Source organism: Ambystoma mexicanum, chromosome 13, assembly GCF_040938575.1.
Source record: "Ambystoma mexicanum isolate Mex_15411 chromosome 13, UKY_AmexF1_1, whole genome shotgun sequence".
NCBI classification, from domain to species: Eukaryota; Metazoa; Chordata; class Amphibia; order Caudata; family Ambystomatidae; genus Ambystoma; species Ambystoma mexicanum.
Window position 1 is genome coordinate 333,551,709 of NC_090938.1, and position 21,425 is coordinate 333,573,133.

The 21,425-nt window shown below is 44.8% G+C and overlaps 1 protein-coding gene across 6 annotated transcripts in view; it reads right to left on the bottom strand.

The window, feature by feature from the left end:
• Nucleotides 1–1,964: 1,964 nt before the first annotated feature.
• LOC138521192 (uncharacterized) overlaps nucleotides 1,965–21,425 on the bottom strand; it is a 102,780-nt gene continuing 83,319 nt past the window's right edge. For 3 of the 6 annotated variants that reach the window (XM_069633830.1, XM_069633827.1, XM_069633831.1), the window contains 2 exons: nucleotides 19,677–19,850; nucleotides 18,055–19,570 (listed from right to left, as the gene is read on the bottom strand). In XM_069633830.1, the coding sequence (XP_069489931.1) occupies nucleotides 18,300–19,570; nucleotides 19,677–19,850 (1,445 nt within the window). In that variant the 3' untranslated portion in view covers nucleotides 18,055–18,299. Of the gene's footprint in view, nucleotides 11,066–11,538; nucleotides 11,619–15,911; nucleotides 19,571–19,676; nucleotides 19,851–21,425 lie in introns of those variants that run through there. The other 3 variants (XM_069633828.1, XM_069633829.1, XM_069633826.1) reach the window with 3 other exon arrangements.

Sequence of the window (21,425 nt, forward strand, 5' to 3'; positions counted from 1 at the left end):
GTCACCAGTAGGAATCCACAGAGGTCCAACTTGCGTGAAGCGGACCAGAATGTTTTACCCAGAACCCCCGACATAGTGAAAAATGTGAGTTTTTGCGGCAGATTTCAGACTTTGCCGGGGCTTCTGGGTAATAAATTCTGGGCCGATTTGCGCAAATCATACCTCTGCAGATTCCCACGGGTGTCCTTTTGTCGGAAATGCATGGGGTTCCCTGTTTTCCTTGGTGGCTTGGACACGCAAGCCCCATATCTGTATGATGTGCCCGTCTGCAGAGAGTGTGAACTTCAGGTGTGAACACAGACTTGGGGTTACTTTTGTTTTAGGCTTTCCCCTTGGCGCCCAGGTACGTGCACCCACACATGTGAGGTACCGTTTTCATCGGGACACCTGTGGGAACGTGGGATGGTAGGCCATGTGTTGTTGGCAGCGTGTTTCGATGGGTGAGCCGAGTGAAATGTGCAGAAAATGCATTTTTCCCCCCACATTTCAGACTTTGCGGGGGTGTCTGGGTAATACATTCTGGGCCGATTTACGCAGATCATACCTCTCTGGATTCCCACGGGTGTCCTCTTTTCGGAAATGCATGGGGTTCCCTGTTTTCCTTGGTGGCTTGGACACCCGAGGCCCATATCTGTATGATGTGCCCGTCTGCAGAGAGTGTGAAATTCAGGTGTGAAAACAGACTTAGGGTTACTTGTGTGTTAGGCTTTCCCCTTGGCGTCCAGGTAGGTTCACCCACACATGTGAGGTACTGTTTTCATCGGGACACCTGTGGGAACGCGGGACGGTAGGCCATGTGTTGTTGGCGGCGTGTTTCGATGGGTGAGCCGAGTGAAATGGCGGAAAATGTGTTTTTTTTCTCCCACATTTCGTACTTTGCGGGGGTGTCTGGGTAATAAATTCTGGGCCGATTTGCGCAAATCATACCTCTGCAGATTCCCACAGGTTTTCTCTTTTCAGAAATGCATGGGGTTCCCTGTTTTCCTTGGTGGCTTGCACACCCGAGGCCCATATCTATATGTTGTGCTTGTCTGGAGAAAGTGTGAAATTCAGGTGTCAAAACAGACTTGGAGTTGCTTGTGTTTTAGGCTTTCCCCTTGGCGCCCAGGTAGGTGCACCCACACATGTGAGGTACCGTTTTCATCGGATACCTGTGGGAACGCAGGAAGGTATAACATCTGTTGTGTTTGTGTGGTTTTCATAACGTTTTGACCCATTTGCTGGTGCCCTTTGTCACACAACCCTTTAATTTCCCAAATGTGACCTACATTTAGTCGCTGCTTTAGGCACCATACACTTTTGTAACCTGCACAAGTCACCTACCCTTGAAAAGGTCTGTCTGTGCTATTTCAAAAAATGTATGTTTGCCATTCCTTACCACATTGGTTTTCTCCATTTACACATGCTAAGTGCGTCTGTTCAGGCCGTGAGCATAAAACACCTGTGTACCATGGCTCAGTGTTTGCTTGTGGTACTGCTTGTTTTGTAAAACACTACAAAAAATGTGTGCTTTCCTAACTGCAAGTGTTGGGGGAATGTAGCGGAGCATTGCTTTTCTCAAAATTCATAAAAGCCATTGCCGTACCAAGCCAACCATGTCCAACACATACCTTTTTTTCTGTCATTTTCCCAATTTTCCCCAAATCTATGGCTTTTTCCCCTACCTAGTTGTTGCCTGACCTACGCAAATCACCCCTTCCTAAACTTAGAATTTTGTCTACTTTCCAGAAATATATGCCTTTCTGTCCTCCAATTCGGCTTTCCTACCCTTTTCTTCCATTCCGTCCATGCATGTCCAACTGGCAAAAATGGCCAAAATCGCCTACCTCTCACAAAACAGTTGATAACCACATCAAAATATTTTTTTTTGTTTCCACACAACCTGTTCTTGAAAGCCAGGAAATTCGGGAATTCAGGATAGCAAACCATTTGTTCCTAGCTCTTACGAGGAAAAAACCACAGGCTTCTTTGTACATCATTTTATTGTCATTTTTGGAAACACCCCAACATTTTCACCCTTTTTGCTTATTTTCTCTCACCCCCTTACAGCAACCTAAGATTCCTGGGTGGCGTTACGACCGCCTACATGTGGGACAAAAAGGAGCCAGATTTGGCTGAGATATCTCATGTAACAAAAAAGTTACAAGGCATTGAATGGTCACATACCAAAATCACCAAAAAAGGCCCTGGCACTGGGGGGGGGGAATACCCATGGCACTTAAAGGGTTAATGGTTACTGAGCAAGAAACGAAAGGAAGAATTGATCTAACAGATACCCCACAGAAAGAGCTAGATGGAGAACTGTTGTGTGCCAGTTCTTGTTTCAAATTACCCGATGGTACATAAACTGCTGCATATGCCATCACGACATTAAAGAGTATTGTAGAGAGCAAAAGAATCCCATACAATTCAGCACAGGCTGCAGAGATAATAGCGTTAACCAGAGCATGTGAAATTTCTGAAAACCTAAATGTAAACATATATACTGACAGTCAGTATGCATTTGGGGTGGTACACAATTTTGGTCGACTATGGGCTGAGAGGGGTTTTCTGACATCACATGGAAGCAAGATCCAAAATGGCACTTTGATAGTAAGATTGTTGTATGCTCTTGCACCTCCTAAACGATAAGCAATAACGAAATGTGAAGCGCATAAAAAAGTAACATGTAACGTTGGAAAAGGAAATGCATTTGCAGGCAAAATTGCGAAACAAACTGCCACTGATTTACATACGAAAATGTGTATTGAGAGGTCAAAAGAGGTACACTGCATGGTAGAAAATGGAATTACCACAGTTAAAGAGATGCAAACAGAAGCAACTGCAGACGAAATAAAACCATGGTCTGAGGGTACAGCAGAATTAGACAGAGGGTTGCTGGGTGGACAAAACTAGTAAAAAATGGATGTTGCCCAATGCCTATGTAACAGCGAAGGTCACTATGGCCCATAGCCCCACACACATATGTGCTAAGAAAATGATTCAGCATCTAGACACAGTGTGGCAGAATCTGCACATTAGAAAAACTGCCGACAGACTATTCCAAAACTGCATGACCTGTTTGCAACATAACATTGGAAAAGGAGCCACGACTTCCGTAGGTAGTTTCCCCCCCCCCCCTCTATGCCATTTGAAGTGATCCATTTTGATTTCATAGAAATGGAAGTGTCAGAATTTCAAGTACGTCCTTGTAGTGGTCTGTGCATTTAGCAAATGGGTGGAGGCCTATCCGCTTAAAGATTGCACAGCAATGAGCACAGCGAAAGTGATGCTAAAGGAGTACTTTTCCCGTTTTGGCCTGCCACGTGTCATATGGTCAGATAGCGGACCGCATTTTATTGCAGCCGTGATACTACAAATTTGTGCAGGCCTCCAGATTGATAAAAGATTCCACTCAGCCAGACACCCGATGAGTGCGGGTCTTGTGGAACGCCAGAACGGTATTTTGAAGAATACATTTAGCAAAATATGCTCAGGGAGTCAGTTGAAGTGGCCTGATGCATTGCCATTAGCTTTATTGTGTATGAGAACGTCTCTGCAGGCAAGGACTGGACTCTCCCCATACGAGATCGTGATGGGGAGACCCGCAAATGTTTGGAGCACCCCGCAGCCTAAGCGTCTAAGTGAGATCAAATACCCTTTGCTAAGCACTTATTGTAAACTGTTAACTCAGAACTTGCATTTGATTCATCAGCAGGTGCAGGAGGCTCTTCCTGTCAGATATACCAGCCCAGGGCTTTGTCTGCAGCCAGGAGATTGGGTGCTGGCGAAAATCTTCACTTGCACCGAGTTGGAAGGGCCCTTACCACGTCCTCCTGGCAACACAGACTGCAGTCCGAGTGGATGGTCGAAAGGTATGGATCCAAGCTACGCATACGAAAATAATTCTATTCCCTTTGAAAGAGCTGGCTGATCCGAATGCCGAAAGAGAAACAGCTGCACTCTATCACAAAGACAGCATCGCCAGTTCTCTGCCAGAAGTGCTTCCTAAGCCCGAGAAAGGGCCTCGGGAGATTGCAACAAAGATCAAAGGGCCAAAGGTGCCTCAGCCTTGCCCGACTGCTGCCGCATCATCACTCATTGCATCACAGGCTGACGCTGAGCCTGCCTCTGGAAATGAAAATGCATTATTCATTGATCACACAGTACCTGGAGCGATAAGGTACAACCTGCGTTCTCAAAACCGGAAGTGATCTGGCCTGCGTGTTTTTTTTGCCTCTGTTCCCAACACGGATGAATTGGGAATCGGAGGCCTAGGGAAGTGGAACTTATGAGCCAGTATGAATCTGCATCAAATTGAGAGCTCTGAAACACGGCTTCCTGGTGCTACCTTTGGAAAGTGAATGGCCAATGCGAGCCTGTGTGGACAAGCGGGGAGGCATATGGTACCAACACAACTGATGCTTGCTCTGACGTTTTTGGAGCACTGTACACAATCACATAAGCTTTCTACTTATTTATCAAGTAGGCTAACCAGAACTGGCCTGAACGCTTTGCTGCTATTTGAACGCTTTGCTGTTTAACGTGTGCTGCTGTGAAGAAATCCTTTGTGACAAACATTGCCGAGATAAACATTGCAGACAATGCCTATACTTACTCCTGCTCCCTCCTGCACCAACGCTGATGATATTACAGAGATAGAGACTAAAAGAATATCTAGAAGAATTTGCTGTAGGAAACATATGTTAATAATTATGACACTACTTTGCATCTTGATTACACTGGCCCCAATATTTTGGTATTTGGAAACTGTGCATCCTTTAAGCTTGTGCTCGCCTGCTACCAACGCTCCTGCCACAAACAGTCCGGTACATGTGCTCTCTTATACTCTCCCTCCATTAGAGGTGAGACACAGAAGTGGGTATGATAATAACACATTGCTTTTGATTATGATTATGACTCACACTATCCTGAATAGGACGAATTGTTGGGTCTGCTCGAATTTACCTTAGCATGGCAGAAAAAGAAATGGGTTGGTACATGCAGCCATTACCGCTTAATACGGCATGTTATGCATCCTTGAGTGCACTATTTTATGGGAAATGGAATAAGAGTGATACTGGTCAATTGGATGGAACAAACATAGATGAGTTCGAAAGAGTGGTAATGGAACCAGTGGGTTGTTCCATATTTAACAGGGCGAGAATAATAAGACCGATGGTAAAACCAGTGGATAAACTCTTTGTGCCTTACAAATCATCTGTAATCACTTTTCACATGAATCCAGTAGGGAGTAAGGATGTAGTGCCTCCCTCCTATACTATCAATTACAGTCTACGTACTGTCCCATTTAGCCTACAGAAAAGGGGTTCCTATGCGTTAGGAACATTTACTAGATGTATGAATATTGCAGTGCTTGCGAAAGAAGAAGAACCAATATATGTAGGTGATCCTGTTTATTTTATATGTGGGGAACAGGCTTATCCCTGGTGACCTAGGAATTGGGGAGGGACCTGTTACTTGGGAATCCTTTTCCCTGGTGTATTCCCTTCCAAAACTTCAGACATATCCAAACTATCCAGATCCAGGCCACGGCGGGATGATACAGGACTAATTGCAGAGGACATAGCAAAATCATTTATACCATTCTGGGGGCAAACAAATTCATGGAATATAAGAAAACTGTCCAGGGTGTTAGAAAAAATGATAAATGGAACAACCAATATATTACATAACATGACATTAGAAGAGAAGGCAGTTAGATTAATGACACTTCAGAATAGAATGGCTCTAGATATAATTTTGGCTGATCGTGGAGGTGTGTGCAAAATCGTAGGGTCAGTGTGCTGTATTTGTAAGTGACTCCTCCCCTACGATTTTTGAAGCAATCAAGAAATTGCACATCCTGAGTTCTGACATTCATACCCGACAGGTGGTTGGGATCTGCATATAAGTTCATGGTTTTGGGAACTGCTGCGTTCATGGGGATGGAAACTAATTGCAATCTTAGTAACATTACTTGGAATCCTCATGTTCTGCTGTTGTTGCATACACTACCTGCCAATCTTTTGCTCTGAAATGACAAATGAATGTGTACATGCGATGACGGAAAAACGAACACCCATGTTAAATAAGTGTGTAAATCACGAAATGGAAACAATGAAGGAATTCATGTCAATTAATATTGAAGTTGACGATTACAGAGGCATGCCTAGTTCAGAATTAGATACATGGTCAGATGAAGACGAGATGTATGGATGATTCTCTTGGCTTACGGCCAAAAGGAGGCTTTGTAAGTCTAGAAACGACCCTAACCAAGTATAGAATGTACATTATGTTGGCCGAAAACCAATCACATCACATGACCAACACCGCGAACATAGAATCGTCAGTAAAACCACAGGGCGTCCATCTTGTGTAACATCCACCATTTGCTTTTTTCTTTCTGTAAAGATGCTTTCCAAAACATATTATATTCTGAAAGCTCATACATGGTACGAGGCCACAGCTTGCATGTTGAAAGATCAGCCCAGACAGGAATGCCAAACAGTACAGAAATACATTGTTTTTCTCCCTCACTGAGTCCTTGAAAGCAAGCAGAAACACCATTTAATCAGCGGCCCAGGTGCCGGCTTGTTTTACCAAAGTTGTAGAAACAGGCAGTTAAAGCATGAATTATACTCTTCTAGCGGTCCTCCTTCGTGGATATTCCTTAGAACAAGCTGACCCCTAGTTCACAAATAGAAACTAGTAGATAACGTGCTTTGGAATGTGTCTCTCTCTCACGAACACAATATCCTTGCTTTACAAGTGCTTTATGTTCTGTATAACAAAGAACTATGTCTGCAACTGTTGCTAAGTATAACAGATTGAGTGAGAAACTTGTCATAATGTGTCATATTTGTCATAATTGTCAATCACCGAACCCTAGCTGAAGAAGATACATTATGGGCGGTTCTGATGTGCCTTGAAGGCTTGTTTTTTGTATATATGTAACTGTTGAAATGATGTTCGCTCTCTTGCGTCTCACGAGGTCTTGGTGACACACGTTGCGAGACGTTAGACCCAGTCGGCCGATTGAGCATATTTTGCAATAAACCATGGTACTTGGAAAATCGAACCTTGTGTCTGTCGTATCACTAGTATATGGTGATTGTGCCTTAGTTTCCATATGCATAGGGTCTTCGGGGCCTAGCAAGGAGATGCCAGCAGCAGCCGGTGAGTTGGTCTAAGAAAGGTAACAGCGGGGCGCTCCAAGACCGACCGCTAGACACAAAAAAATGCTGAATACCGAAGAATTGAATTCAAGCAAACTGAATGTAATGATGCAAAACAGAGGGACAACAGAAGCAGATTTTTACTGGCATTGTCCAAGACCAAAAGGAACACAAAGTGAATATGACTTGTAGGTGAGAAGAGACCCAATAAGAAACTATTGTAACATGCATTGCCCAAGCCGAAGAAGGGCAGATTGTAACTTGCATTGCCTATGCCAGAGGGCAGATACAAAACAAAAGGGATACAATTCTACCAAAGTGGAATACTCAAATAATGGGCCTTCTTCCCTGCATTGCCAAAGCCAAGAGATAACAGGGCAATTTGAATGTGGAAAATTTAAAGGTTGCAAATTGTCAACAGCCAGTGGGTTGTGTGGAAAGAAGTCAGAGACAGCAGTTGAAGAGCCCTCATTGTAGAAGGGATCAAGGCGATTTGTAACCTGCTTTGCTAAGGGCAAACAAATCAATGTGAGAATTAACGTCCTCTTGTGTATGAAAGAAAGAAGTTGTAAGCCAATTGTGTTTCAAGTCAAAAGACTTACTCCAGAAGGTGTTGTTGGTTTAACTTTCCCCATTAACCAGTTAAATGTGGAAAGTTGTGAACAAGAGTTACTACATAGTACGAGTAGTAGTAGGAGCTTTATCCTGGCAGACGAGTACATCAGGAAAGGGACAATTAGTGGTTAGTCCTGGGAGGAAAGTGGGCCAGGAAGAAGAGAAGCAGAAGTACTGTAACTGTGGTAGAAGGTTGTGGTTGAAGTAAAAGGTGGAAAAGAATTGCAATACCACCACTGTGTTTTGATGAACTGTTGCTTAACCATCCAGACTAAAGTAAAACTGTTGAATGGTCTATCCTTATTAAGGAGTTGTTTTTGAAGAGGTGTAATGTAGTGAAAACTGATTGGTCTCCTGAGAAAGGAATCTTTTTGTCATCGACTTTCCAAGTTGATTGTGCCCATTTTTTTAAAAGGGTGACAGAGACAACCCCAAAAACTATAGGCCCATTGCTCTGTTAGATACTCTTGGGAAGATGTTTGCGTCTATTTTGTTAAGGCATTTAAAAAACTGGACGAGAGATTCTCGGCATTTTGATAACTGACAAGATGGATTTGTCGCTGGGGTCGGGACAAGCCTCAACTTATTTTTGTTAAACACCTTGAAGTTGAGGCCGAGCAGGTCCAAGCAGGTCTACCTAGTGTTCATATACTTGGAGCAAGCCTTTGACTGCATTAGTATAGAAAGGCTGTGGGAGAAATTATCGACGTGGAATTGCCCGCAAGATCTGCTAGAGGCTATTAAAGATCTATACTCGTCAACTACTGTCCGAATTAGGATGTCGGTCAATGGAAGCTTAACGAAGGACATTCGAACATTCAGAGGCCTGAACCAGAGCTGCCTCCTCACCCCAGAATTATTCAATCTTTACTTATCCTATTTGGAGTCTAGTGAGAAGGGAACTAAGGCCTTTGCCCCAAAGATATAGCATCAGCCAATTCTGAGGGTCCTCTACGCGGATGATTTGGTGCTGATTGGTCTTCAAAGAAGATTGAACAAACTAGAACTCTATCTAAAGGTGAACAAACTAGAACTCTATCTAAAGGTGAACAAACAGAGTGAACACGAAGAAAACTAAAATAATGGTGCTCCCAAATCTCGGTAGGAAAAACAAGTCCATGTCCACCCGGGTTGTGAATTTGGTTGACATTGAAAGCGTAAAATCCATGGTGTACTTGGGGGTTCCGATTAACTGTAGTATTATTGAAAAGCCCTGGATGGATGGCCTTAAGTTGAAATGTGCTAGATTGGTCACCCAGACCAGAAGAATCCATAAGAAATTTGGAAAGTTCACCATAGAGCCGATAATCTCTTTTTATAGACTTAAAGTAACTCCAATTCTTATATATGGAGCAGAATCTGTTCCCAACCTTCCCATAGGATTCTGGGATAGGTTGGAGGGCCTTTTTTGGAGGAGAGTGTTGGTTCTCTTGAAGTCCCTTCCTATCGCCTTGATTAGATGTGAATTGGGCCTTCAATCCCGTCTCTCTATGATCAGGTGGAGGTCCTTGAGCCTTTTTTTCTGAAATGCATATAGGAGAATAGCCCCCCCCTCTTTGAAATTCTAGGAAATAAGGAAGAAAATTGGAGTGATTGGATTTTGGATACCTGGAAATCAACCTGTATAGAGTGGCTTATGAAGCTGGATTTAACGGTGGATGTCCTTAAAACAAATCCTGGCAAAATCAAGCTCCAGATTAAGCGGATGGATTGGATAGACACCCTAGCGCAAAGAAGCTCATACAGATTACCATTGAATTTGGAGCATGAGAGGAGATCATTAAACCAACTCCCCAAGTATCTATTAAAAATTCCCAGTTATAGATATAAGGACCTCTTTATGTGATTTATACTTAACATTTTCCCAACTAGGGACGTTCTAGGTATGAGAAGGCAGGTTCCTGGTAATGACTGCTCTTGCAGATTCTGCAGGAATAAATATAAGATCGAAACTTCCCAACATTTGTTGACATAGTGCAATGCTGTGGATCTAATGAAAAGGAAATATGAGTGAGATAGGAAAGCGCTATAAAAACTTTATTGTGTCAAGAATGGTGGGATATGTTTATACTAGGAGAAAACAACTCGATGATACTATCAACAATGAGGCTTATGGAGGACTTGTTGGAACTTCGAAATGTAAAATGATATTTCTTGAAGTGCATGTTTTTAATTGGGCGGGAGACTGGGGGAAAACATAACTAATGCTTTTAATATGGCTCTGTGAAATGGAAGTAAGAGATTGTTTTTATGAAATGTTTCAAATAAACAAACCATAATTAAAAAAAAAAGATATATGAAGAAAGAGACTTTGATTTACCAAGTGTAAACTGTAACAACTGTTATAAGCATGAGAAACCTTGGGGATATAAGGAAGTTCCCTTTGCCAAGTGAAGGACACATTGGATACAAGGAACTGTATATTCTACTTGAAATTGATCTTGAGTTAACACCTTCTGAATTGATCCATGGGAAGGGGATCCAACCCTGATCACAAGAGTTCTTGCTTTCCTTTTCCTGTATGCTGAAGTTGCCAAATTATTCATGTATGATTTTGTTGTATGTATGAGTTTGAGGAACAGACATTTCTGATACTAGGTCACTTTCCTTTTAGTATTGGTTGGTAGGCAATTCATTTCTTGTTAGGTTAGGGAAAGACAGGTGTTTATCACCACTTTTATTATTTAATAAATTGCGACTTGTGATAATACCGCACCTCTGTGTCCGTCTCCCATGTCTGACTGCTCACACATGCAAAAGTGCATGGGAAGCCCTTGTGGAAGCCACATTTGTGATGAAGTGTTTTTTAGGCAGCTGCTGAAAATCCCAGCTAATAATCAGGGAATGCCAGGCCAGCAGTCAGAAGGGACAGAGCCAACGATAGGCTGTGTAAAAGAAATTGTAGGGAACTGCAATGGGAGCATTGGGCAATGTGGCAGCAACTTGAGATCTGGGTTCCAGACATCTTCAAACTGTGTGCTTGAGCGGATTTATGAGCATGCACAACCTTGAATGCTCTGTGCAAGGCATAGGTCGCTGGGTGGTGAGTCAGTCTTAATTGGTTGTTGATGTCCCTGAAGGCCTGCAATAATGGTGTGTGGTTTAGCCCAGCCTCTCGACAAGGCCTTCTGTCCTTCCCGTGCCCCACGTGGCTTTGTTTTCACATCAAGCAAACTCCAGTTGACAGTCCGGGTTCTTCTTTTGACTTCCCATGGCTGTCCCTGGTTTCTTTTTCTGAGGTGTTGAGATATTTGATGTATTGGATGGCCCACTGCGTCAGGGTGGGTGGACACCTGATAAATATATAAAGAAGAAAAATGGGATTATCATGGGCAATATTAAATGTATATCTCTGAGTGAACTTCCTCTCTGTGTGGAATCAGAGAAAAAAACAGTCCCCAGGTTTATTGGGACTGGCATAGTGGGACAAGGAATGGCTAATCTGAGCAGAGAAGATGAGTGAAGAACGGGGGAGATAAAACCAAGATAAGAGAAGAAATATAACAGGGGGGGCTAAGCCATAAAACAGTTCAATACAAGACAGAGGTGGTAGCAAAATGGAAGATAGCAATAAAAGGAAGCCAAACAAGACAGGCCATGGAAGGATAATAGGGGAACAGGGAGGGAGATAAAACATTTTTAAAAAAGGAGACAAACAGCAGAATTGAAGATAGAATTGGAAGGACAAAGAGCAAAGGCCAGAGGCAGAAAAGGCAAAGGAGAAGTAGCCAAGATGAGAAAAGATTAAGCTAGCTATATAAATTACCTGATTCCTTGAGCTGTGTTCTGCTGGGTCTTGCTGGGTTCTGGGTATGTGTATCTGAAGGGGGTCATGTCGGAGTGTACCTGAACGGGTGAAAAAAAAGATTGAAGGGACAATGAACATGTGGTAGACTGTGTCCTGTGCCCAAATAAAGAGCCTTGTACAACTTTTATGAAGGCTACTCACAGAATTTACTACTTTGAAAAATGTAACCAAAGGGGCATTTCACTGTACTGGCCAGCAGTCCCCAGAGTCCATCGGCCAGTGGAAACATCTGTAGCGTAGCTCCCACATGAATCGTCAGTCTTCCCACAGCACTAAGAATAACTCTAGCCCTGATGCTCTGATGTCCCCTCTCTCTCTTCTGGGGGCTCGTTCAATCACCACCCACCTTTTATTAGGAGAAATAAATCCTTGCGTGATTCCCGAGTCTGGACACTGCTGGGCTGTGCTTTCCAGGTATAGTGCTGATCTTAACCTCCCCAGAGCCATTCCATCCCTCTAAAAGATGTCTTGAGACCTACAGCAAAGCTTGCCCTTTCTGGAATCTCTTCTGGTCCCTCTGAATGGGTCCCTAGTCCTAATGCTGTTTTTGCCCCCTCCAAAGCTGGTCTCCAAACCTAATAATGACCCTGCTCTTTCGTGGGTTCTTCTCCTCTCACTCAGGAGTTGTAAACTTGGCAGTGCGCAGAGCTCATCTTCCCTCCTCTGGGACCTTCTCATGTTCTTGTTTCAATGATCTTCAGAGTTAGTTCATAAACTGACATCCAGTGGACCCTGCTCATGTCCCTCAGTGCTATTGCCTTTTAAACCCAGTTCTAGGACGTCCTGGGTCCTGCCCCTGCCCCTCTAAGAGGGTAGTTGGACATATTTACTAAAGCTTCCTTCAATCGTATTGTCATCTCCAGCTCCCACGTGTGCACTCCAAATAGAACCATGGTACAGCAACCATTTTACAGCACTAAATGCCAATTATTGGTGGGGGCGGGGGTTCTTTTGAAGAGGTGTTGTTGACAACAAAACATCATGGGCCTCCTCTGTGCATTCTCCTTTTACCCCAAAAGGTTTTGGTAGCAGAACTGGTTACTGTGAGTAAATGACTTTTGCAGTGCTCTATAGGAATTACTTTGTCATACGTTTTCCAGATTACTCCATTTCATCAAGGATATTATGAACCGAGTCTCAGTCTTTCACTTCTCCACCAATTTAATTCTGGAACTTGTGATCTTGGGTCACTTCAATTGAGTATAATTGAATAAAGCAAAACTAAATTCAAAGCCAAGTATGAGAATAGTGTCCCCGGTGACATAGGGCCTCATTATGAGTGAGCCGGCTCACTCTGTGTTTGCAGGTAGGCCTCTAAACTACTGGCAGGTCTGACCTGTGGGGAGTTCAGGCCCCTACTGGCATGTTTTTCACTGAAGCACCGGCACCGTTACTAACGGTGGCAGTGCTTCAGGGTTCCCATTCATGGGAATTTACCATACCGCCGCCGCTTGTGATATCCCGGTAGCAAGGTATGTCAGTCGATGGTATTGGTAATAAGGGGTTGGCAGCAACCCACCAGTAGCACCACTGGGTTACTGCCAACCTCGCAACGAGGACAATGGTGTTAGGAAAGATTTTCATTTTGCAGCTTTCCATCCATTGACAGCAATGGAGCACCCCAATTTTATGCTATGTCTTGTACCCCGCCCTGACTTTTGGAGCCAATATAAGCCTTTTTACTTTCCTTTCCTTGGTCAACTCATCTCTTTTGGGGAGGGAGGGCTTAGTCTTTACGATTACCAATGCAGGGAGACTCGGCACCCTTTACGCGACTCCTTTTTTGTTTTACTCTAGCACACCTCACCTTACAGCGAAGTGCTGCAGGGTTACTTTATATCAATTTGTCATTTTTCTTTGTGAGCATTTCTGTTTCTTTTGCAATGTGTCCAAGATGGGTTGGTGGCAGCAGATATTTTTCTACTGAGCTTTTTGTTTTTGCAGCTTGTGCTTCTGCATTTTGCCACAATATGCCATTTTTAGTACCATATCCTCAAAATGCCCATGCCACACGTTTTTCGGCCATGGCTTTGGTCATCTTGTTCTTTGGTCTCCTTCCTTTCTTCACAGGTCAGGAAATGCCATATGCGGTAAGCCCTTTTCCAGGCAACCCCTAGTTTTTTGTGGGCAAAGCGCCAGTGTAAGAATCTGGCTGGATATGGGGGCTGAGATTGTCTAGTCCCAATCCACACTCCAGCCAGGTGTATGTCTTCTGCTGGGAAGATGTGGGGCAAGAGGCTGTCCATGAGTGGTCAGTCCTTGCCAGTTTAAATGATCCCAGTCATTGGTGGGTTGGGTACAACCCCACCATGAATGCGGGATAAAAAGGAATCCTGCAGACGTTTTGGAGATCCTTATTTAAAGTCAAGACCCCAATGAAGAGGTGCAGCCCACTTAAGAACGGAGGGGACAACCACTGAAGGCATCTAGCATTGCCAAGTCCCAGTGAAGCTCAGTCTCACTGCAACAATCTCAAGATGACCATCAACAGTACTTGCACCCTTGGGCTGGTGGAGCCAAGTAGTCCAGATGCTTGGACTAGGATCCTGCCCTCAGAAGCCTTCAGAACCATCCTGGAACCATCCTCTGGACTGACTAGCTTCATTCAGAGAATCTTCGGTGCATCGCTCCACATTTTGAGTTTCAACTTGGAACTCTGTAGGTTTACATGCAGCCCGAAACCCGTCCTCCTGCAGGTTCTGCTCTCCAACACAAAGAGCAGCTTTCCTAGGGCAGAGTCTTCATCATTGCCACAAGTGTTGTCTGCCACCCACTAATCGGGGTGTTCTTCACTGCGGCCCATTTTCGTCATGTCCTGGGGTCTCCTATCATCATGCAACTTGTGATGGTGGTTATCCTGAGGTGCCTGGGTTGTCTCACTTCAAGGCATCAGGAACAGTCTCATCACAGCAAGGACCCGTTGTATAACCAGACGCAATCCCAAACCTGAAAACTACAACTGCACCCGTGGTCCCTGGACCACCTGAAACCAGATGTTCACCTGAGGTAAGTGAGCCTAGTCAATCTGAGAACATTAGAGGGCGTTTCTCAGAGAATCAAAGTAAGGGGGGAAGCTTGGTTTCCTGTTTACATCCCATTTGACCATAGAGGATGTACAGGTGCAAAGCCCTCTCCCCAACTCTCCCTTCCCTGGTCATGATCGGTGGAGTTTTGGCCAAGGATACCCTTGTGGGCTTTACCTGGAATGGTGGGACTGGGAGAGAAGCCTTAATCTAATTGGTGTGCCTTAATTGTCTTCTTCACTTGAATATTTACCTACCTGTTGGCTTTACCAATACTTGTTCTTCACTTTTAAAGACCATTGGGCTCCTGCCACAGGTACTTCCCTGGAACATTCGGCTCTTTGGGGATCTAGGTTGCATTTCCTTACCAGGGAAAGGCTTCTGACATGTTTGAGGCATTAGTTCAGATGACAGGGTATCGTTTCCTTTGCTTTACCACAGTGTTCCATTTACTTCACTGCCTACGGTCTCCTGTTTCATCTTAAACTGCTTTTACTGCTCTTAACAGTAAAGTGTAGGTGATATCTAGCGAGATCACCAACTGTGTGTATATATAAAAATGTATGTTTAGATTTTCTTTAGGAGTATATACTTCGCTGTGATTTTACATTTCTAAAAAGTTTTAAGGCCTAAAAGAATATTTTTGTACTGTCTAATTTGATTTGTTTCAGTGCTCTGTGTGTGTCCCACTATACCATTACACCAGCCCCATATCTCCCGGAGTATTGCCCTACTGCTCTGCTACCTTCCCTTGACTCAGTTTGGTTAGACCCAAGTGTCAACAATCCTATCCACTAACTAAGGCGGCCTCTAAAGAACCCTCCCACCAGGCTGGTTCTGAAAATCCATCTTAACAGGCGTCATGCGAGAACCTTACCCTCACCAAAACATTGGGCCATCATATTCAATGTGGCATATGGGATGGCTGCCCAACCCACTCCCCTTGCACTTAATGCTGAACATTATGCCCACTCCTATGTGGGACAGGCAGCAGGGTATAGGTTTGTCAAATTAAAGCTTAATTCCGTTCTTTAAAAGAGCTGCTTGCGGAAGCATGATGTCTACCCTTTTCTCCCTCAAAGGAGTTTGAAATCGAAAATCACAAGTGCAGGTACTCAGAGTTGACAGTCGTTGCGCAGTTAAAGCCCCACCTCCTGCCTTTATCCCCATATTACTGCACTCCTGATAAATTAAAATGTGGTGTTTTAAAGATCTGGCTATCCCTCCCCTGTGTTCTATAAAAGTGAAGAGACTATGTACCCCCAGTTTCTTAGATATAGCCTCATCATCCACAACCCACTTTTTTACCTGAGCATTGCCTTTGTGGCGTTTCAGTAGCAGGAGTTCCAGGTTTTGTGCTGCTATCCTTAGAGGTTTGCTTAGCCTTGGCATCTGGTGACCTGAATCAAAAGGTTGTACCTGCGCTTCCATCCACGACTGGTGCCCACTTGGTTGCAAAATACTGCCTTGTCCTGTTCTGTGCGTAACTGTGAGGTGTCCCTTTTCCTGCACCTCCTCCCGCTGGTATGAAGGTAAATCGCTTCTGGTCCTCTTGGGAGGTTGGGATTCATGAACCTCTCTGTGGGCTTTTATTTGGCCACTTGGCTCAGCATAGCGCTTTTCTGGCTTTTTGGCAGGATGGGAGGAGGACTTGAAGTCTAAATGAACACCTGTAAAGGCACTCCCACTGCAGCACAGCCCATTATTCTCCATTGAGGCCCCGCTTATAAAGGTTTCTTTCGCATCACTAATCTCTTTCCTCAGTACCTGACATTGGCAGGGTGTTAGGGATTTTAACTCATGTGGGAGTTTAGGACCTTTATCAAAACAAGGAGCTTCAGTGGTGATTATGGTCTCTGGGAAAGTCCTGCTGGTCAGAGGCCATCTTCTTTCACTCATCTCAGGCCTACACACCTCGTCGTGGCCTGGCGTCAGGGAATTCAAATTATGGAAGTTGCTAAAGATGTCAATAATGGAAACCCCAGCAGTGCCCATGGATGCTAAGGAGGTCCTCCTGGTCAAAGCCTGCCTCCCATCATTAATCTCATCATTCCATAACTCACATTGTCGAGGGGTCACAGACTCCAAATCACGGAGGATGCAAGGGCCTTTACCAACACAGGGACTCCCAGTGGAGCTGATGACCTCCAGGTAGGGCCTTCTTGTCGATGACTCTGTATCATCACTCATCAATTCAGTCTTCCATACTTCCAACCAACCGAGTACTAAGGAGTTCAAGTCACTTGGGATACTAGGGTCTTTGCTAACACACAAATCACCAGTAGAGCCAATGACATCTAGGGAGGTCCTCCTGGTCAAAGCCCCTCTCATACCGCTCATCTCAGACATCCATGCCTCACGTTGACTGAGGGTTGGGGACTTCAAGTTAAATGTAATAGTAGGGCCTTTTTCAACACTGCAAGTGCAGGTAAAAGGCATGGTCTCGAGGAAGGTTGTGCTTGTCAAATCAAGTCTCTTTTCCCTTATCTCAGACCTCCATACTTCACGTTGGCCAGGATTCAGGGTACTGGAGTCATTGAAGTTACATTGGCCCTTGTCTACAGAGGAAGACCCAGTAGAGCCAATAACTTCCAGGGATATCTTCCTGATCAAAGGCGCTCTACCACCACTTATGACAGCTCTCCTAAACTCATGCTGGCTGGGTGTCAGAGAATAGCTGCACATGGTTGCATAAACATAGGAAGCTTCTGTAGAGTCAAGGACTTCCAGGAAGCTCTTCCTGGTCAATCTTTCTCTCCCATCACTTATCTGAAATCTAGATGTCTCAGGTTGTCTAGGTCTTAAGGACTTTGATACATGGAAGCCGGTAGGGGCTGTGTTTACCAAGGAAGCTCCCAACAAGCCAAGGGTTTCCAGGGTGGGCTTACTGCTTAAATCATCTCCCCAATCATGCATCTCCACCCTCCATTCTTCACATTGGCCAGGGGTCAAGCTCTTTACAATGCTAGGGCCTTTAACAATACAGGAACCTTCAGTCAACCCTGTGATATCCAGGGAGGTCCACCTGCTTGAGGCCTCTCTCCCACTACTCATCTCAGCCATACCCACTTCCTGTTGGCCGGGTGTCAGAGAATTCCTGTCAAAGGAGTTGAAAATGGCTGAATCAACAGAAGAAGCCCCAGTAACACAAAGGTCCTCCAAGCAGATCATTCTGGGCTTTTCTGAAACGTCAATGGGATTAGTATGACCAAACAGTAGGGATACAGTGTCATTGGAGCTGCTAGTGGTTAAAGCATCTGGAGTGTTCATGGTCTCCACAGATGTTCTAGACATAGTAACTTTAACAATATCCTTCCTACTTTCCTTGCTTTGAACAGATAGATTAGATGCAAAGACTTGGGAGCTGTTATCCCTAAGAGAGCAGACAGCATTCAAGATTTTCCTGCTCTTCAAAGCCTCTCTCTCTTCTATCATGTTAACTCTACATATTTCTAGAGTTAAGGACTCCAAGTCTTGAGAGCTGCTAGCCGCAGATGCCTCTGCAGAACAAATGGCCTCTATGGTGGTCCTCTTTGGCAGCACCTCCATCACTCGTCTCATCTCTGATGTCCACACTTCCCTTTGACCAAGAGGCATGAATCGTGTGTCAGAGCTACATATCGTCCTATCCCCTACACTAGAAGCCCCAGGGGATCCAACAGCTGCTAAAGAAGTTTCAGTGTTCAAACCCTTGCTCTATGCGGATTTCCTACTTATTGTGCCTTGACCAGGAGCGACAAGCTCAAGATCAAGCCCAAGACAAGTAGGCACAGTGGAGCATATAGCCTCCAGAGGGGCCTTTCTGTCCAGGACTTGTCTTCCCATATTTCCTGTTGATTCTCTCTGTTTGTCTTGCCTGGAATTTGGTTCACATGCAGTCACAGTGACCTGTTTTTTCCGTTCCGGCAGTTGGGACACACAATGCGTTACAGGGATTTCCAGAGGGTTCTTACTTGTTGGAACCTTGCTACATCTGCTAGTCTCCATCATCAGTTCCATAGCTTGGTGCATGGGTTGGAACATGCAGTCTTTCAAACCAAACTGAACTGCAGAATGAGGAACAAACAGTGGATGCTGAATGGCACTGACTTCTGTTGCACTAGCATACTCTTTCTTAAATTGATTGAATTGACAGAGTGGTAGGGAGTTGGGTTCATCAGTACTACTGAAATGAAGACATAATCCTCCCAAAGTAACACCAGACATATCGTTGCTACTTACACTTCGCTCCTTTTGGATTGCTCCTGCCCACTTCTTACCTGGACCAGGTGGTAGTGTGCCCTTTATACCTATGCAATAATCTCCAGTAGAGCTAAGAACCTGTGGAGTGTAGTTGCTGGCAACAAAGGTTTTACTTGTGGTGGCTTCATGGCCTTCTGTATCTTCGTTGTTGAAGATCCTCTTCTGCATTTCTCTGATCAACTTCTTGCCTTTATCTTGTGGCACAAAGGTCCCCTTTTCCAAATCTTGGGCCCAAATAAAGACATGAGCATTCAGGGTATCAACAGTGATTTCAGCTGGGTCATGATTCAGGTCTTCCTTGGGCTGGCTGGAAAAGGCCCACTTTTGCATCCCTGTTATGCAAGCCTTCTCCTGACAATGTAGTTGGGCTCTATCCTCATCCATATGAGGAACCCCAGCAGAGCGTAGAATCTCCAGGATACTGTTTTTATCTCCAATGCTGGTAATTTGTGCTTGCCTGTTCCCCTGATCTTTCTCATCCTGGCTTTCGATTTGGGGATCTGTACTTTGGTCAAACATCTCACTGCTTTCTTTATCTGAGAAAAGACTAGAGGACTGGTAAAGACAATCCTCTGGCATAGGGAGTTGGTGAATGCCATCTTTCTGACAGGAAGCTGTGAAGTGTGAGGACTGCCAGTTTGGGGGCACGGAGCCAGGATTTTCAGTTGGTTCTACATCGCATGTCCACAGCTCATCCAGCGGCTGACAATCGAAGCTCTCTGTAGCTAGAAAGCGGTAAATGTGGGGAGGGATATAAAAACAAATAAGGATGTAATGAAAATTCTGGTCACCATGTATGGCATATGGTGAGTATGATAGGGCAAAACTTACAGCTAAAGGAGCTGCTGATATGCAGTAGGAGGGTCTCACATGCAGGTAGCGATTCCAGGACCCCATCAAAGTCTTCTTCTTCTTCTTCCATCACATTGAAGATCTTTGGGGGTGCAATGTCATTACCAAGAGGCATCTGGAAGGAACATGCACACTGAGAAGAGCTACTCCTGCCTGCCAGAAAAATAATTTCGAGAGGTTACAGGAGCACTGATACAGGATTAAGTTCAGAGAACATAAGTGTTTAAGAAGGGTGTCAGGAATGTGATTCACAGTATAGGAAAAGCCTGTTGGCACAGTAGTAGGACGAGCAATGATATGCTGGACTCATTCTTTTTTTTAATTGTGCATATGGTTCAAAATGCACCTTATACAAGCATCATAATAACCATACAAAAGTGTACAAAACTGTAGTGTGCAATCTCAAGAATGGCAGACAGGATGCAAGAACCACAAAGGAGCTTGGACGTACGAAAGTAGATTAACTTTATTTAGTTTCAAGGTAGCAGGTTATAGGGACAGCGAGAGCATGGTTAGTAGCATCCTTCCAGTAATGTCTCCCATCCAGAATTTCCTGGATGTAGCAGACTGTTTTGGTCTAGAGGCACTGGGGTGGAGGAAGCCAGTTTAGGGGGGGGCATTTCAGGTATGGATTGTAGGGCCTTGCAGCAGCAGGTGGAATGGTGGGAAGCATCCCCTTGAGATCCTCACCTACACTCCTGTGTGACTATCAGGACCAACAGCAGTTTTTTTGATAGCTACCAACTCAGCGAGCACCTGGTCGCAATTACATCCCTGAACCTTGTGGGAATCCTTATCAGATAATTCAGGGGTGGGTTGAATTCCTTAGTTGCTTTGTTGACCTAGGGGAGTTGGGCGAAGGAAAGAGCTATTCCCTGAACCCATGGCCAACAAAGCCACACTCCAAGCGCTGCAGGGGGTACTGGGAGAGGGTTTATCTTCAGTTGCTTCATGAGTCACTGCGTCCATTAAATCCATTAGGTCCATAGCGCCTAGTCCAGGAGTGGGCAAGATGTGGACTGGTATAGAGCCAGGACCAGACGTGGGATCGTGGGCCAGATGCGTGTTCACAGGAATGGGCTTAGATGACATACCCCCCACCCCGGGTGCCATTGAGAGAGCCACTGACAAGAGAGGCTAGGGTAACGATCTCCATTGGTATTGGAGAACCCTCCATCCAGAACTTACTGGATCAGCTGGTGGGTACTGGGTGGGCACTAGGGAACCATCGGGTCCGGGGATATGGCATGGTGGTCACAGTGTTAGGCAGTTTCTGTTGCAGTTGAAAGCAGAGTTGGGACCAAGCAATCTTCCCCTCTAGCCAGGACCTTGGCTTTAAAATGATCACTGGTCATGCAGGGGGATTTCCCCTAATACAGTTATTGCTAGCAGGGTCTTCTCAATTTATGATTGTCAAACCTTACTTGGAGAGCTCTAAGGGCCCTTCCACATAGCACTCATCTGATGCAGTTCTATCCCCTCCATGAGACTCTTGTCCATACCCCAAGAACTGGAGAATCTATTGGATCAAAGAGAAGGCCTCCCCTGTAAAGTTGTTAGGATTGCAGGGGTCACTGGGGTTACTGGTTTTCCCCCATATTTACCCCCTGGGACAAGGTCAGTACCAGTCACACAGGCCCGGCCCTGTGTCACTAAGTGCGCCCCCAGTCTTCTCCGCACTGTTAATGCCTTGCGCTGGGCTTTGGGTTCAGGGTGGATTTGTGTGGC